The sequence below is a fragment of the Dermacentor albipictus genome, chromosome 1 (genome assembly GCF_038994185.2).
Source record: "Dermacentor albipictus isolate Rhodes 1998 colony chromosome 1, USDA_Dalb.pri_finalv2, whole genome shotgun sequence".
NCBI classification, from domain to species: Eukaryota; Metazoa; Arthropoda; class Arachnida; order Ixodida; family Ixodidae; genus Dermacentor; species Dermacentor albipictus.
The window spans coordinates 172,984,104-173,003,191 of record NC_091821.1 but is presented as its reverse complement, the minus strand read 5'-3'; the positions used below and the strand labels follow the sequence as shown (position 1 = coordinate 173,003,191).

The following is a 19,088-nucleotide window of genomic DNA, read 5'->3' as shown; positions in this document are numbered from 1 at the left end:
TGTGTGTGTGTGTGTGTGTGTGTGTGTGTGTGTGTGTGTGTGTGTGTGTGTGTGTGTGTGTGTGTGTGTGTGTGTGTGTGTGTGTGTGTGTGTGTGTGTGTGTGTGTGTGTGTGTGTGTGTGTGTGTGTGTGTGTGTGTGTGTGTGTGTGTGTGTGTGTGTGTGTGTGTGTGTGTGTGTGTGTGTGTGTGTGTGTGTGTGTGTGTGTGTGTGTGTGTGTGTGTGTGTGTGTGTGTGTGTGTGTGTGTGTGTGTGTGTGTGTGTGTGTGTGTGTGGAGAGAGAGAGAGAGAGAGAGAGAGCGAAGGTCAGATCGTTTGTGGTTTGCCCCCCCCCCCTCGAGAAATATTTGGTACACCACTGTACTCGTGCTTCTTTGAACTCAAGAAGCTGAAGCGTACCATCACACAGAACATAACCCAAGCATTGAGCCAGATATTCACTCGCTTTGCAGCACCAGCTATCATGCAATCGAACAATGGTCCTCAGTTTTCTTTGGCACAGTTCAGTATGTTTGTCAAGCAATGAGATCATGTCACGTAACCAGTAGCCCTTACTTCCCCCAGAGCAACGGCACTGCAGAAAGAACCATACAGATGGCTAAGCAGTTGCTAAAGAAGTCATCCAACATTCACAAGGCTCTGCTTGCTCATCGCGACACGCCAGAGAAAGAAGGGTTCACACCTGCTGAACTCCTCATGGGAAGATGCCTCGGAACCAATGTGCTGGTTGCACCAAGAATGCTGAAGCCACTGCGGAACACCAGGACATTCAAGAAAAGAAATGAAACATACAAGGTCAAGCAGGCAGTACAACTGGCGACACAGGACTTTGGAGAGAGACCCTATTCAACCGCAGACTGCCATCCGCATGCTGTCTGGTGTTGCAACAACAGGGACAGTAGTTGGGCCAGTTCACATGCCACGTTCATATGTAGTGAGCACAGCTAATGGCCTCACTCGACGCACAAGTAACTATCTACAGCCGCTGCAACATGCAGCAATCACAAGAAGTGGAGTGGACATTCCGTAAAACCTCCAAGTCAGCTCAACTTATGACAGGGGCCACCTCAAAGAAAGGGAGGTGTTATGTGCACGACCACAACGAGATAGCGCGACGTACACCATCATGTGAGAAGCGGAACAATGCCTCTGGGAGACCGGGCCAGACCATGCCAACCGAGCGGGCATGTAACCATGCAAGTGTTGCTTACATAACTTATTAAACAGTTGTCATTTAACACATACGTCTCGTCAATCGCAACGCATACTCGTGACTCGACCACGACAGTCTCTATTCACACAGTGATTACATTCTTTCTTTCATTCTTTGTGCAAATGCAGCAGCAATGACAGGTTTTGGAAGCACAGGCTTCTAAAGTTAATCTGATTGCTTTCTTTTTCTCATCATGCTGATTTATTTCTTTTTGTCACCCAGCTGTGATGCATCTGTATTATGCTCGCTTCATCAACCACTTCTGTCATAGCCTGGGCTTGACAGAAGCCAAAGAGCCATTTGTCAGGATGCTCGTGCAGGGAATGGTGGTGAACGAAACTTTCAAGCTTTCCAGCACTGGCCGATACCTGCCTCGTGATATGGTCGCTCAGAGTAAGTTCTAGTATGTATTCATTTTGATAAAGTAGTAAAGAACTGTGGCACGTGATCTAAAATACATGACACATTATCAGTGCTTAATGTCCGAGAGGGCCCAGCACTCCCTCCATTTTTAAGGAGGGGCTCAACCCCTCCTCAGCAGGTCGACTGTAGCACTGCAGCACCCATACGACAAGTGCTGGAGGTGATTTTGTTACCAGTAGTGCCTTGTTCGGGGCAATTCTAACTCCAATTTTTCGATGAATGAGTTCATCGCAATTAACCAGCTGATGTGGCATGAGCAAAAACTGGAAAGCAGGCGTTGTTGTACTATTGCATTCATTACCCTGAGGCACTGCACATGACTGTCACCACCCTTGTTCGGCTAAGATTCCTGGCCTTGCCAAGCATCTTATTCGAACAAGGTTCTGTCTTCATCAGTCTGGTGCTGCCTTGTCAGCGCAATCACTCTGACAAAGGCAGTTCCACCACATATTGTGTGTGTGTGTGTATGTGTCAAATAGAAGGACATAGGAAAAATTCCAGGATGTTACTATTGTTTCCACCGAGGGCTGGACTCCGTAAGAGTGAAGGCCGGTCCCCGGCCGAAACATCGGTAAAACCCTGGTAGTTTTCTATTGTTTGGCCTGTATAATTCACTGCCGGATCCTATAATTAAACATTTCACTGATATATCAATGAGGAGAAAGATGGCTAACCAAGGGGCCAGATTTTTATTAAACATATCATAAGAAGCCAACAAACAAAGACACTAAGGACAACACAGGGGAAATTACTTGTACCTAGTAATTAAATTAAACAAGTTATAAATTAATGGAAAATGAAAGTGAATGAAAAAACAGCTTGCCGCAGGTGGGGAACGATCCCATGCCTTCCCATTACACGTGCAATGCTCTACCAATTGAGCTACCACGGCGTCGTTTTCCCATCCACTTTCTGGGGTAATTATGTGTCATTACTAGAACTAACCCTGGGAGTGTTAGCCAGCGCCACCATTCACAAACCATGGCGGCGTATGTAGAACATCCTTTCTGCTGCAGGCGTCACGAGTATGTGATCTTTTTGGGTGATGGCAACTCGTCAATAAACCCATGCATGCTACCTGAAGACATCAACGTTGCCAGATTCGAGACCGTTGTGTTTTTGTTTGTTGAATGAACCAGCATCCTATGGATCATCAGACACCCAAAGCAATGCTATTGCAGGACTTAGCGGTTCCCAGCATTATCATTAATGATGCTTTCAATCATCTAAGGCACGGTGGGGAGAAGTTAGAGGAACAATCTAAATATGAACTAATGACATAGAGGGTAAGTACTGTCATTCGCTGGGACAAATCATACCTCACTTATCAATCTTGCATATTAAAAAACATACATTATAGATTTGGAATTCTAAAAAAATACATCCCATAGTAAGTGATGCATTTTCTTCATTAATTTTTCAAGGCGTTTGGAGCGAGCAAGAGGTGCAAGAAACGCCCATTCATGTGTGAAGCACTAGTGGTGAATGAATCGGCTTTGAACCGGCAAGCCTCTTCAGAGAGTTCGCTGCGCATGTTTTGCCTTCTCGGTGAGCCGACTTGCGACAGAGCGCATGTCAGCACCATGCCCTACACCGTGACTTTTTTGGAACACCCGAGCGAGTGCTGTTTCACTTCATCAAGAATCCTTGCTCCGTGCCTTCAGGTAGCATGTGTGGGTTTATTGACCAGTTGCCTTCACCCAATAAGATCACGTACTCGTGATGCCTGTGGCAGTGATGATTTTCCACAATCGCCGCCATGGTTTATGTATGATGGCTCTGGCTAACACTCCCAGGGTTAATTTTAATAGTAACACATAAATACCCCTGAAAGTGGATGGAAAAACAGCCCCATGGTAGCTCAATTGGTAGAGCATCGCATGCTTAATGCGAAGATGTGGGATCGTTTTCCACCTGTTGCAAGTTGTTTATTCATCCACTTTCATTTTCTATTAATTTATAATTCCTTTAATTCAATTATTAAGTACAAGTAATTTGCCCTGTGTTGTCCTTGGTGTCTGGTTGTTGGCTTGTTAAGATATGATATACAGGGTCTCCCAGCTAACTTTAGCCAGAGTTAAAAAATATACTAATGCCACGTAGCTGGACAAAACCAAGGTAATGTTGTTTGCCATCGCTTGGAGATTCTCAAGGTATTTTTTTTAATTCAGCCTAATTAGATCATGAGTCTTAATTAATTAATCAACTTCTCAAATATTATAATTAGATTAGAAGTGTGAAAGTAGATGAAAAACTCCCAACACAGCTTTCTGTTGCTCAGTACATGCTAGATAAAAGTTTTTCCGACCGTGAAAGAAGCCCACGGATACACGCAAAGTGCCTCGTGTGGCTAGTCGCGCAGCAATTTTGCATACATTTGTGGGCTTCCTTCATGCTTGGAAAAACAATTTTATGTAGCATGTATTGAGCAACAGAGAGCTGTATCAGCAGTTTTTCATGTCGCTCTACAATTTTCTCATTGACACTTTTCATCTAATTATAATATTTGAGAAGTTTATAAAATAATGAAGACTAATTGATTAATTAGGCAGAATGGAAAAATAATTATAATTTGAGTATCTCCAAGGAACGGCAAACAACATTATCTTGGTTCTGTCTAGCTGCGTGGCATTCACATATTTTTAAGCTCTGCCTAAAGTTAGCTGGGACACCCTGCACACAACACACACATGCACGCACACAAACACAGGGTGTGTCAGCGAACACTTTCAAAAATATCGCAATTCTAGTTCCTGAGCTGGTCTACTCGAAGCAGCGGACAATACTTCCAGAAAAATTGAGATCCAAAATAGACTAATAAAAATTCACCAATTAAGTTTCTAACTAATTACATTATGGCCCATATTGCAATTTACAAATTATAGCCGTGGAGTTCGCAAGGCGGATCCACTTGGAACAAATTTTCAAGATGACACCAGTTTCAAGATATACCGTATTTACTCGATTCTAAGCACCCCCTTTTTTCACGATCGCGATGCCCAAAGTGAGGAGGGGTGCTTAGATTCGAAAAATCTAGAATGATCCCCCTCCCTCTTTTCGCTACGAAATCATGACGAGACGGGTGCAAGAAATAACATTTTATTTTGCAAACATTCAAAAGAAAAATCGGTGCAGACAGTGAACCCACCGCTTGTCTCGGATGCTCAGCCACTAACACTGCCACTCGAGTTCGTCGCACCGCTTGAACCGCCGCTCTCGGTATCCCACAGCAGATCGTTTTCCGTTCCATCGAAATAGTTTGTGATCGAGCACTTCTTAAATAATTTGACCACAATGTCCACTTACACCCGCTTTCACTTGTCTGAGATCCACTTTGCGATGGTTAATGGGGACGCTTTCTGCAGCTTTCCCGTCGGCGTCTTCTTCTGGTCAGGGTTTCGCACCCACTCTTAGTACTCCTGTAGGAGATTGGCTTTGAAGGGCTTGTTGACTAAAACACAGAGGCACGCGGGCGTCACGAGCCCGCGCGCCTCTGCAGTCCCGCTGTACGGCGAGATCGCGCCGTGGACGCCGTTCCACCTCGGGACTCCGACGGCTCTGGCTCGATGACAGAGTGAGCATGCGCGCTTGGCGGCCTTGGCTACACGCTCTTCCTAACAAAGAAGGGGGTGCTTAGATTCGCATGCAAACTTTTTTCCCAATTTTTTCGCGAAAATAGATGGGGGTGCTTAGAATCACGAAAATACGGTAAATTCCCAAACTTTGCGGAGAAATGCATTGGCATTCCAGTTTATTTGTTAACGAAACATTGTTTCATGCACTGAAGCACACAAGTAACTGGAACACCAATGCATTTCTCCGCAAAGTAAGCGAATTTGTATCTCAAAACTGGTGTCATCCTGAGAATTCGTTCCAAGTGGATCTGCCTTGCGAAGTCCACTGCTAGAATTTGTAAATTGCAATATGGGTCATAAGATAATTAGCAACAAAGTAAATTAGTGAATTATTGTTAATTAGTCAATTTTGCATTTCAATTTTTTGTGCATCCACCGCTTCGAGTAGACCAGCTCATAAACTAGAATTGAGCTATCTGCCACAGGCAACCTTTAAAAAATTTTGAAAGTGTTGGCTGAAACAACCTGTATATATGAGAGTGTGTGAGTGTGTGCGCCATGGAGGAAGGAAAAACATAGGAGGGAGCATACCACAACGCCATTGAAGCCGAACCTGTTGGCTCAACACGTGATCGCATGTCAAAGTATACAGTTGGTTTTAGTGTTCCCATTCTGCAAGCAGAGCCACGGCCGGGACAACTGATCAAGTGCACACCAAATAAAAACTACTGGCATAGCTCCTGGGAACCAAACGTCTCAGCAAATCTCGATTCTTGCTCTGTAATCTCGACGCAAGAGGTCACGTGTTGGGCCACCACTGTGGCTTCACGAAACGTTCGCATGCCAAGGCTGGCTGCATGACATAATGCTTCCTCCTATACTTTTCCTTCCTCCATGGTGCATGCCCTATACTGGTTGCCGCCCTATGAGAGCCCCCCCCCCCCTTCACTGAAGGGAGACTTTAAGCCCTGCACATTATTTAAAACAAAAATGCATACAACACATTTTCATGCTATTTTTGTAAATGGTGTTTAATCAATATTGCTTGTATTTGCTTGGTGTATGCTAAAAGAGGGGACCAAGCTGTACCACAAGGAGACTGGAGAGCCAGTTCTTATGGACTGGGAAAAAATGAGCAAGTCAAAGCACAATGGTGTTAAGCCAGAGGTAAGTAACACAGTTATGTTTGTGTAATGTCTGCTTTTAAATTGTATTCTCTAAGGTTTTGTGTGCAAGCTCCATTTAGAGCCTATCATGAAAAAGGAAACGCCAGTTGGCCATTGCTAGCAGTGGCTAACTGCTGTTTTGTTTCTTACAATAGGTTGTACATTATTAATGAAGGTGTCATGTAAGCTTTTTTGCAAGCAGTTAGACGCTATAGTATTGAAAGTTCATACTTATTTCCCCATCATTGTGTTGCATTGCTGGACATCTCAGCATGCCTATAATTTTATCTTTACACTTGATCTTTTATTGTGGTTTGGGAACTTCCTAACATTTTGGAAGTAGTTCACTTTCACTGGTGGCCAGTCTTCCTTGAGCTTTAACACATTCTACAGGGTAGCATATTCAGCCTGTTATTGTTTCTCATATGCGTTGGTGGCCTTCCATCTGGCATTATATCAGCAATAAATTACTTGACTTAAACTTGACGATCATGTAGCTCCTCAAGAAGATCTAGATAAGATTACCCAGCAGTGACAACTATGGCAAATGTTATTTAGCATAGAGAAGTGCAAATAACATTCAGCTGTAAACAATATTTGTCTCGCTTGTCGGTTTAATCACAATCTCGTTATTACCTCATTATCATAAATATTTAGGTATTTGTCTTACATCAGCCATGTTGTAATCGGCCCGTATCACAAAAATTACTGCAATAGCAGCACATACAGCCAGCTATTTATAACATAGTCTACACGGAACACTCCTTGTTACTTCTAATATACAGTAGAACCTCGTTCATACGTTTTTTAAAAATAAAATGCGGGAAGAAATGTACTAATCGAGGAAACGTACGATCCGAAGCAGCTAAAAAGTTGGACAGACTCTACTGTAGTTGACATCTACGTAATGCGAAGCATTGCATGAATTGTTGCGGCACGAGACGTCGATGCGCATAGAACTGACGGGGCTCCGGCAGCCCGAGGTGCGTTTTTTTTTTTCTTGTTGCGTAGTGTTTTAGGACAGTGAAATCGAATGGAAATCGAGCTGGTAAGTGACGCCAGATGTCGCCAGAGTGAAACGTGACGCTCACATCACGCTGCCTGCGGCAGAGAACTGCGGCGCGTTCGTGTTACTGCCGCCTAAAAGCATGCAGTACGCTTCCAACGACACTACACCCCATGCGCTGTGAAACACATAGGTGAAGATGCTTATCGCAATAGGGTTAGCGGCGATAGCTGTGAATGCGGCGTGCGACGACCCGGGAGGAGATTTGCTGGTACCGGAATAAGAAACGGAGTGCATGTCGGCATTTTCATGGGTGAGACGGGCTGCTATGGTTCTCCACCTTTTCTTGTTTACATGAGATCTAGTGGCCCAAAAACGTATCATACGATCGCGGTCTGCTGCAGGGAAGGGTGCTGGGTTTGGGATATCACTTATTAAAAGCATGCAGTATGCTTCCAGTGGCACCACGCGCTGTGAAATTGATAGGTGAAGATGCTTATGGCAATATGTATGGTTGGCAGCGAAAGCTGTGAATGCGGTGTGTGACAATCCAGGTGGAGATTTGACGGTACCGGAATAAGAAACTGAGTGCGCGCCGGTGTTTTCACGTGAGACGGGCGGACGCGTATTGCAGCGAAGCTGTGGCGGCGGTTGCTGTTCTCGATTGCGCGCGCCTCGCGCATATTTTATTGTAATACCAATTATATGGACACTTTAGGCTCATTTCTGCCGTCAGCATCGCTGTGAGGTTCCGTATAAAGTCCAAGGGCGATAAAATCATCGCCGCGCGCCGTATGCTGTATGTGCAAGTGAAAGCGTGCGAGGGTGAGCCATCGAACGTGGCTCAATCTCGCGTGCACGATCGAGGAAGGCGGTGCGGAAGTGCGCCCTCTTCAATCATGCGCGTGCTCACAACCAAGGCACGGGGGTGAAATAGGGGGGGGGGGGTGTTCTTCGGCAGCGGCTGCTTACGGCGCAGCTGTGTGAGCGACTACTTGAAAGCGATCGGTGACGTAGCCAAAGTGTGCGCCTGCGCGGGCCTTATCTTTAAAGCAATCTGCGATGTTTGCAGAGTGCATGTAGTGCCGGTAGCTTCGTATGCACTGTGCTTTCGACGTGTAGTTCGCGTTAAAGCGAGTGGTGCACGAAGGTCAAATCGCTCGTTGCTGCTGCCATGATTTCTAACTACAGTGTTTTCACAACGAGTTTTCAGTCATCGAGCATGATGTGTTCATGTTTACCTGTGCATGCGTGAGGCCGTGCTTGTTAATTTAGTTCGTAAGCGAATGCTTACAAATTTATTCGACCGATAAAACTACTATCTTTACTTCGTATAGCTATCTACTAATTTGCTATTGCAATCACTGCTTCGCCTTTTGGGCAAAACTGCGACTTTATTTGTTAACATGGCATCTAGCGGCCAGAAAACCTATCATACAATTGCAGTTTGCCGATGTATTGTTGGTGCTGAAAGATTGTGTTTTCTGGGAACATACGAGATGGTGAAAAAGAAGCGTAAGACAATTGGGTCATCATTTTTTTTTAAATTCTCAATCATGAACGCTAGCACCGAGAAATTGTACCTAACGAGATTGTATCAATGAGGTTCTACTGTATACAGCTTACCAACCTCTGCTGCCCCGTAACTGAAATATCCATCACCTACCTGGTCACCACAGCAGGACTATTTAATCTGTTCCCTCAAACCTATTCAGAACCACGCTACACATTTGATCATTAACAACTACTAGAAGCATTCTGGTGTTACCACTATAAAGTGTTTACTATGCCTCCAATGCTTGAACATCAAAGAACAATTGCACTGCTATGTTTGTTCTGCAAAATTGTTTACAGCCAACACTAGACAACTTTACCCCTTTTCCAACTTTACTGCACCTTGTGTCATTTACAAAAAAGGTACCCTGAAATTACTTTATGACGGCTGCGTACAGATGCACTGAGTTGGTAGGGTAGGTGCTCATGATCATCAAGGGCGTAATTTAATTGCTCTACGTAAACTGTGTAATTTATTGTTGGGTTTAAGCATCTGCATTTCTACAGATCACAGCAGCACAGCTTCCCATGTTTTCACCTGCCTCTGCCCATTCTACATAGAATGGTGGGTGAGTGATGTCACTTGGGCGAGCAATCTGATTGGCTTACATGATGTCATCGGGGCTACTTCAAGCATCCCACTGTACTAAGCTTGTTTTTAATAGTCTGTGTATGCGCAGTAAGTAGTGTGGCTGAAAAATGAAAACACGAATGCAATAAATGTAGACATTTCTTCCAACAAATGGCGTACTTCCGCCTGAGAATGTTGATTGTCTGCTGCAACTGTTGTCTGTACACATGCATTTGTGTGTGCAAAGAAAGGAGTGGAATAAGGAGTTTCTTTGAAAAAGCTGGGCTCTGTGGTAGAGGTGCGAGACTGCTTGAAGGAAGGGGAGGGGTGCGAAACAATGCGACAAAAGTTAAAAATAGTGCAGTGGCAGTGGCTACTGGTGGAATGCAGAGGAGTTATGTCGCCTGCACCTGCAGCAATGGCAAACCATTACTCACATTTTTGGGCTGCCAGTCTGAGCAGGGAATAGATTGCAGTGACTGCATGCCGTAGAAAATGCAAGCACTGCATATAAATGGTATTTTGAAGCTACCGTCACCGCATTTACGAGAAAAACTGCATCAGAAATTGTGGAAATGCACCACACTGCGACAGTCATTGCGCTTACGGACAAAGACTCAGTGCTACACTGATTGAGTATGTGTACCTGCTGTGCTAGAGCTAACCGAGTAGTGGTCTACCAAGCGCAAGAATGAGAAGTCACGGAAGCAAAGGTCCCATGCAACCAACTTGTTGCGGGCTTGTGAGCATCTACTGTGGCGATGAAGCATGATGAAGCGCTAAGTGGACGAGAGCTCGGGTAGAGAGGGTGTTTGGGGGCCACCACTCAGGAGGCTAATCAGGGCACGTCCTGGTGACGTTTGCTTGCACAGTGACTCGACCCTGGGAGGGAGAAACATGGTTCACGCAGAAAATTAGCTCTAGCCTGCTAGCCATGCCCGCCATGTTGCCGTTATGGCAGCGGTTCCCAGAGATCAAGCCAAGTACAATGCACGATCTGGGGATGAGGCGCAGGAAGGCATCTCGATCCTCACAAAATAAGCGCAGGAGCACAGTTGGTTCAAATCAACAGGAAGTGGACAATAATGGTGCTACCACACATTGTCATGACAAAAGAGGTGGGACATAGCCATAGCCGCATGAAATACAAGTAGAAGGGAACAGCTCAAAGGAGCTACAAATTGTAATGTTTTACCACTTGTATTTATGCATATATGGTACACTTAGGCACAACAAAAATTGTTTCAGGGACGCTTTAACAGGTCAGTCTTATCATGTGCTATAGCTCATTAAAGTGACCTTCCTGACTGAATTACAAGGGTTTGCAATCCAGAATCATTTAGAAAAGAATTATCACTTTTTATTTCCAAAGATTTCCTGCCTTAACCTGAAGTGTGAAGCTTTTTAATACTGCAGTGTTCAGTGTCCTTACTTTTATACTTTCATGACTTGCATTGTTGCATGCTAGTGCATATCAGTTCTACGTTTTTTTTTTCTCTTCAGCATACATGGCTTTCTAAATTCATTTGACCCCATATGTTTTACACACCAGACGTCTTCACCAGAAATTTAATGGTGGGGCTGTAGTATTGTAAATTGTGTGAACTACTGTATAAAGATTTGCTTTTATACTTTTTCTTTTGTTGTTGTTGCTGCTGCTGCTGTTGCTTACTTGTTTTGGTTTCTGCATGTTGCACCCCCAACATAATACTCCTATGGAAGCCAGTGATGTATTTCTATAAAGAAATATAAATCAGAATTGTATTAGAATTGTGTTCATGTCAGTGTTAAAATATTACATCCTCTTTTTACAACATTATCACATTTGCACAGTTGTACTTTCCAGGTTCTTAGCTAAGCATTGTGAAAAGGTATTTTGTTTTGGATGTGTATTGTAAAATATGCAGTTGCCCGAAGCCATCCACAAACCGAGAGTAAGTAAATTGTGTGCACTTATGAGTAAGAAAAAGAACATAAAGGTACAGCATGAGTTCACCAAATAATGTTTACTGGAGGAAAATATGACTCCAGGAGAACATTGATGCCATCATACAGTATAGTGTCACTATTCACTTGTGATGTACAACAAAATGTGTTTCAGCAGTGTTGCAGGAAGCTTTAGTTCAGTGGTTACAAATAGTATACAATGCACAGGCCTTACACAGCCTCCAAAACACTTTGTTTTTGGCATTTGTGGCCCATGTGGCCTTTTCCTATAGATTATGTGTGCCTTCGGCGTTATTTCCCACTCCAGTAGTTGTCGCAGTACGGCTTGATGCCCATTGTGAATAGAGGCTCCTAGGCTGTTCATGAATTCATTGCCATCTTTTAAACCAGCAGAGTGTAAATTCACTGCATGCTTGATATTGAGGAGAAAAAATGTTGCTTCTTTCATGATTCTTGCAATTTTCACATCTTTTGCTTGTTTTGTGAATGCAGGATATAGTCTCGGAACATGGCATAGACACTACTAGATTGTTCATCCTCTGTGCCTATTCCCCAACATCACGCTACAAATGGCCCAGTCCTGGTAATTTCAATCTTTGGCACTTGTCATTTGCCTAATTTGAGCTATACATACTTGTATATAGGTAGCATGCTTGTATGTTTTAGTTTTTCTCTTGCTCTTTTGCTGCTATTGCTTCAGTTGGCTAAAGAAATCACAAGTTTATATTGTTATTCACATTCACTAAAATGTTTTTTGTCAGCTAATACATGGTTCTACACGCATACATTTAGTGTCCAAGTTCATGCTATCCTGCTCTTATTTTTAGAATGCATGTATACTTCACTATGACACCATGACAACTTGTTTAATTAGGACATGTCTTCCCTATATACAGGGTCCTGAATATTTTGGTGCGGGTGTTTGAAAGAGATTTTGCGTTCACCACTGCACTGTTCTTGCTCAAATTTTGCAGAACGATTGCATTTTGGCTTCGTTTAGTATAACACTTGGCACAGTTAACTGCCTGGTTTTTAAGAAAAAAAATGCAAATTTGCCTGCGCTTATGGGAATGCAAGCTGCTGCCGCAAATGTGCAAGCATAAATTTGTATTGCCGCCTGCCATCAGTTGCAGAAAGCGGCATTTCTGGAAAGGCTGCCATGTGTTGCCCGCTCCTGGAACAGGCGGCAGCCCTCCCTGGAATGCTGCTTTCTGCAGCTGACGGCAGGCGGTGAAACAAGTTTATGCTTGCGCTGTCGCTGCAGCAGCTCGCATCTCCATAAGCGCATGCAAATTTGAATTTCTTTTTCTTAAATACCAGACACTTAACTATGCCAAGTGTTATACTAAATGAAGTCAATGCCAAAATGCGATCGTTCTGCAAAATTTCAGCAAGAACAGTGCAGCGGTGAGCAGAAAATCTTTTTTCGAACACACGCAGCGAAATAATCAGGACCCTGTATGTTTTGCCTGCTACATTGGCTTAGTTGCTATGGCATTCTATTGCCAAGCGCAAGGTCACAAGTTTGATTATTCACAGATGCATCCACATTACAAATGGCACGGAATACAAACACACTTGTGCACCATGCTTTGGGTTTCCATTAGAGAGCCCTAGGTGGACAAAGTTAATCCAGAGCCCTTTACTACAGTATCTCTTATCACTCCTTTGTTACTTTGGGATATGAAGCCACATGAATGAATGAATCAATATGTTGCAGGGCACTTTTGGGAACCATGATCGCATTGAAATTTATTCTGTAGTGCTGTAGTTTGCGTTTGTGTCCACTGATCTTATTAAGTGTTTTTGCACAGTCCTTGGTTTAGTGCAGCCCTTTCTGCATGATAAAGCCTAAACATATTTTGTTATGACATAAAGCCCTACAAAAGGTTAATATTTCGAAGCAGTGCTGTGCTGTTTGTTTTGAAAGCGCTCTGCATCCGATTGCAAAAAACTATGTAGGAAGTGGCATGTGAAACCACTGTGGTGGGAGCACTGACTCACCACACTGAAAAAAACAAAGGAAAGGGTGCTGCTATGATTTATTTCTTCAACACTCTCACATTGCTATGAGGGCCTATGCAGGCTAGATGCACATGAGGATTAGCACTTGAGAAAAAAGAATGCGTGACGTTGTGGGGCAAACTTTTGCTTTTAATGCTTCTTGCCTGTCAGGATGTGTACTCACCTGTCAACTGTATATGATCCAAGCCTGTTTAGGATATTTTAGGTATCTTTTACTCACTATTATTTGTGAACTATGTTTTTTTTTTCCCTGGCATTGTCTTCATCACCTTGTAGTAGTAAAGTTTTGCAAAATGTATGCAAACACCGCACAAGTGATATAATGGAAAATGATGACATGACATTTATAGACAGGAAGGTGGCAGTATGGTGTAAAGAGAAAACACACACAGCTGATATTCTAGTTTACTTTAACAGGGACAAGTGGAGTTGGATTAGTCTAACAGAATGGGTGACAAAGGAAGAGAAGTGCATTCCAGGGCAGCAGTGGATTAGGTGGTGTAGTGCGATTAGTAAATTTGTAGGCATAGGTTGGAGTCTGTAAATGCTAGACAGGAGTACTTGGAGATTGCTGGGCGATGTTTCCACCCTGCAGTAGTCATCAGGAGGAGGATGATAATTCAATCAACCCTTCAAGAGACACTAACCACTGTTGAAAGAAAATGTGCTAGTGCACAGTGTCTAGCACAAGTCTTGCCACCATTTCTTCTCTGAGTGCAGTGGTACTTTGCTGCAGCATTTCGTGGAATTGTCAGCTGGCAGGAGCGTCTGTGGCTGACTGTGCACGATTTCCGGAATAGTGTGCATCGATCACTGGAGGAGGCACAGTCAAGTCCAGAATTTGCAGACCGAGAAGCATACTACTACGAGGGCAGAAATCACCATGTAAAAAATGTAATGTCTTTACTCTCTCTCTCTCTCTTTTATTTCCTAACGGGGTCCTGAAACACTTTTTGAACATAGTAAGAAAATGTTGCCGATCTGTAGAAGAAGCTTTTGTGAACGTGTGAGCTGAATATTACTACACTGCATGCATCAGGAAATTTACAATCTCATGTCAGAAACAGTGAAAATCACTTGCTCTCACCTTTGCAATGTCATCACAATCAGCAAAGCTCACCAACGGTTATTGGCTGATTTCATGATCATGAGAACATTCTCAGTAATACTACTATTGCTAATTTCAAGGTAAACAAATGAAAAATATATAGGTCTGCAATCTCAAAAAGACGGAAAAATAATTTAATCTTTGCACTGCCAGTCTACACAAGACAGTTTCACGTAGCTGCGTCTGCTGCAGGTGGCCTCAGAGATAGCAGCGACATGCTGAGTAGCGTAGTCTACCCTGGACACCATTGGGTGCCACAACGAGCCCTCTCACCACCAAGACACTCAACTTTTGGCCGGCGCTTTGCCCCCTTGGCTTCTCCCCTGCACAGCTTTCAGCATGCTAGTGGAGGCAAAAGAAGAGAGAAAGCCACTCATAGGGGTGATAACTATGCCAACTGTCTTACTTGGCTTTCAAAAAATTTGAGGCGGGAGATTCAAGAGATGAAATACATTAATAGTGAGGTCATTCTGTGATTAGTTAGAAAAGTGTTTCAGGGCCCCTTTAATGACATTATGGCACTTCCTTTTATGCATGATGAAGGTATTCGTTCATTGATGCTTGTATACTTAAGTACTCTGAGCCCTTTACGTGTGAATATTGAACAGTCTGCGTTGAATCACAGCAACGTATGCACTAAAGATATGTGGAGCTCTTAATAACTGCAATGTTTTGCAGTTTTGCATCATAACATGTTTTACCTACTTGGTTTTTCATTGTTTCTGGCCCTGTGTAGTATAGATATCTAGGTTGAAGAACGGTTCACAATTCCTTTGTAGCTAAAGAAATGATCTGCAAGTGTGTTGTGCACCACCTTTATGCAGGTGACGTTCATGTACAATGTAACGCGGCAACTCAACCTAGTCATCAAGGACCTCCAGATATATACAAAACATTTGCGGGTAAGCAATATTTTATTGCTTGTATGCCTGTGACTGTGAGCATTCAGTCCTGCTGTGCATGTTTGGCATCACACGCATTTGTATCTTGGTTGGACTTCTCCATGAAATATTAAAAATGTGCAGCCATGTTTTTCTTAGCAGTTCTTACCAATTCATCTGCAGGGATTAGGAGACTCAAAAATGACAAATTCAGCTAAAATAAAATAGCTTTATTGCCTGTTAAGCATAGGCTGGATAAGTGCTTTCACACATCCTTTCACAGTTTTGAGTCTCTCTCTCTCTCTCTCTTTCTCTCTCATTTCTTTCACTTTTTTTCCGCAGAACTACTACATCAAACTCTTGCCTTTGTTTCGTGTTGTAGACAAATTCGACTTCGCTCTGCCATCTGCTAGCCGCCTGGTTAGCTCAGATGGTAGAGCAGTTGCCCCGGAAACGCGGTGGTCCCGGGTTCGAGTCCCGGACCAGGACGAATTTTTCTTCAACTATGAGGTTTTTCTTTCGAGGAACCCGTATGGGTTTCCTTTGTAGCAATTGCTACGAAGGGATGGATGTCTGATTTTCCCTTTATTCATTACTTCTCTTCACCTTGCGGGTTTCCGCAGAACTACTACGTCAACCAGTCGCTCAGTGCACTAGCAGGTTGGCATCATAGCAAAACCTAGGGCTTGCATGCTGAAGTGCTTATCATTTTGTTTTCTATGGATTCAACCCTTTGTTACCCAAGTTTTATCATTCATTTAAGTTCCTTCTATCGGAACAGCGGTCTCGCATTTCGGCGAGTACACTCAATGACGTGCCGCTTCCAAAATCGTGCTCGGTTCCTCGACTCACTGCGTCAAGCATGATCTCGGAATTTATAATTCACTTACTTAAAAAAATAAATACCATGTTTTTATCATTACCTTGCTTTGAAAATTTTTGCATGCAAACAAAAAACATTATGAACTATTGCAGATCATTCTCTGTTTTCGTACCGGAGCAAAACCAGAATGGAACGAAACAAAAAATATTTTGTTCCGACACCCTGGTTTCAATTAAGTATTCTTCTAGCTCAAGGCACAACGTTGCGGCAGGAATATTTTGCCAAATAAAAGAAGGCTTCACATATGTATGTTCGGGATGCACGCACATTGCCTGAATATAATTGCTTAGACGCAATTAACATTGTGGACTTCCAACCTGCACAAGTATTCAAAGGCTTATGCTGGCCTGCATGCATTGCATGTCCCTGGCCATCTTGCAACTTGATTCTGTGCTCATTGCAGATGCATACCATTACACACCTTAAAGGTATTGTAGACACACTTGAACTAAGCATATGTGAAGTGAATATGTAAATGGAGGAAGCAGTCAAGTGGCTCAGTATAGGCCACACACAGTGCATGGTGAATGGTTGAGTATGCCTTCTTATAGAGTAGCTTGTGAGCAGTAATGTACACACAAATGAAATACTGCCAATTATTAACCTTTCCCATTCACCCTCTCTATGATAAATAAGCAATCTGGCCAGACGCGTAGCTGTTCTCAAAATTCTAGTATTCGTCAAATGGGTACTTTACAAAATCACTTAAACATTTACGTTGATCTTTTACCGATGTATTACGTTTTGTAATCATGAAGCCCTTCCTTTTAGTAATAGACCGAACCTGATGTTAGTATCACTTTTATGTTGTTGTGCAGTACAAGAACCGAGGCGAAGTGGTATTTGGCCGAGAGTTTGAGCGTGCAGTTGCTGCTCTGCTGCTCATGTTGGCACCACTGGCACCTCATTTTGCTTCCGAGCTTTGGGCAGGATTTACGGATGCTGCTCGCTTTAGAGATGTTGAATATCAAGTGGTAAGTACTAACTCTTGTGTATTGTGTCCATTGCTTTACCTTTTCTTTTTCTGATTTTCCTTATACATTCCACTCAGGACCGTCCTCTCATGGAACAGTTGTGGCCACAAGTTGACCCCGACTTCAATCTAGACCTTCTTATTAAGGTATTCAAGTCAAATAGAAAGCATTCACTGTTGTGCATATAGTGCAGTAAGTTGGACAGCAGCTGGTAGCAGTTGCATTTTAATGTAAGTAGTGAAACATGAAATCTGATCTGATGTGCTTAATTTGCAGGAAGACAATGTGGACTTAATGCGGATACAGCTGCCACGCCATGATTTTGAACGTCTGACAAAGGAGTCAGCGTATCAAATGGCAATTGAATCCGAGAGTCTGCGTCATCGCTTGCAAAAGTGGCCCAAGTTTCGTGTTGTGTTTGACCACTACCCTTCATACAAAGCAGAACTGAGATTTATCTCTCGAGGCAAACACACAGAAGAACCTCAGAAGGTACTTTCTTCAAGACATGCTGAATGAGACGTTTGAAACTAGAAATTCAATAATTTTATAATTAGTGCATCAAGTTTTATAAAAATCACCTGTCTTAACAACCAGACAGTGTCTCTAAAGAAAGCATCTGGTTTTAGTGTTAAAATTCTTAAAAATGGGCCTCCTTTAGCAAGAACAGCATGATTTGCTGGCATTTCTGCCTAATTTGCATTTGAGTCTAAGTTACATACATAGTTACAAGCGTTACAAGTTACAAGTTACATAGCGCACTTCAACACAATAAATGTCTTGTACTTGCTCTGCTCTTAAGGGGGTGTGGCATATTCACCAATACAGAACTCATTCTGCAGCAATAAAAACAAATCACCTTCTTGTTTATGCCATGTCCAAGTACTTTGATGTTTCAGTATACAGTGAGAACTTCCACAGAACAGATAAACAGTTAAAGGGGCCCTGAACTACTTTTTATCGAAGTCTAGAAATGCATTTGAAGAAATACTTTGCTGCAGAAAGTTCAACGCATTCAGCAGAAGTGAAGTTCTTGGCAATGAAACATACCATTTGCAGTGCTTCCGCTCCTTCTTCAATGATTTGCACTGTAATAGCTACGGCAGAGCGGGGTGTGCCCACAACGCTCTACCTACTGAACATCACCATGGTATGCAGTTCAAATTTGATTGTGTATGTTCAGTAGATGCCACTATTTACAATTTTGGCGCCTACAACGCGCCAAACTTGCCAGATGCAGTCGTCCTCAGCAAGTCACAATGCGCTCAGCCAGTGGACTTGCTGTGGCACCCTGCGGCGGTCGCAGTATCTATGCAACACAGCAGACCGCAGCTACATGCAACTGTAGCATTTGCATTGTGTATGACAGGGCTAGAGTGCGCACTCGCGCTCACATGCTCCTGTTTGGCTGTGCTACGTGGTGCTCGACCGACGGATAGGAATGGCCAGGAGTGAGCGCGCGCTGGCAAGCGTGCGTGTAGTTTTACCTTAAGTGTCGCTTGGTTCGAGGCTAGTTGAGTGTTCAAAAATAGTTGAAATTAGCAAGGCCCAACACTAAGACACCAATAAGCAGAGTGGCCAAAGTTTAATTCCTACACGGGCAGCAGTGGCCGAGCATGGGCAGACGGTAGTTGGCGTCTTCCGGAAGTACATAGTTATCGTAATTTGAAAGCCGATTTTTGCTTACTTCAGCCTTTTTTATTAAACACCGTGAGTAAATGTACACGGTAAGAGTAGGAGGAAACGCACTGATCCAAACACCC

The 19,088-nt window shown here is 43.3% G+C and overlaps 1 protein-coding gene across 1 annotated transcript in view; it reads left to right on the top strand.

The window, feature by feature from the left end:
- LeuRS-m (Leucyl-tRNA synthetase, mitochondrial) overlaps positions 1-18,195 on the top strand; it is a 66,041-nt gene extending 47,846 nt beyond the window's left edge. Inside the window, exons 13-20 of the mRNA XM_070529487.1 lie at positions 1,435-1,605; positions 6,283-6,377; positions 11,947-12,037; positions 14,216-14,373; positions 15,412-15,489; positions 17,170-17,325; positions 17,403-17,471; positions 17,602-18,195. Coding sequence (XP_070385588.1) covers positions 1,435-1,605; positions 6,283-6,377; positions 11,947-12,037; positions 14,216-14,373; positions 15,412-15,489; positions 17,170-17,325; positions 17,403-17,471; positions 17,602-17,844 — 1,061 coding nt within the window. The 3' untranslated portion in view covers positions 17,845-18,195. The remainder of the gene's footprint in view (positions 1-1,434; positions 1,606-6,282; positions 6,378-11,946; positions 12,038-14,215; positions 14,374-15,411; positions 15,490-17,169; positions 17,326-17,402; positions 17,472-17,601) is intronic.
- The last annotated feature ends 893 nt before the right edge of the window (positions 18,196-19,088 follow it).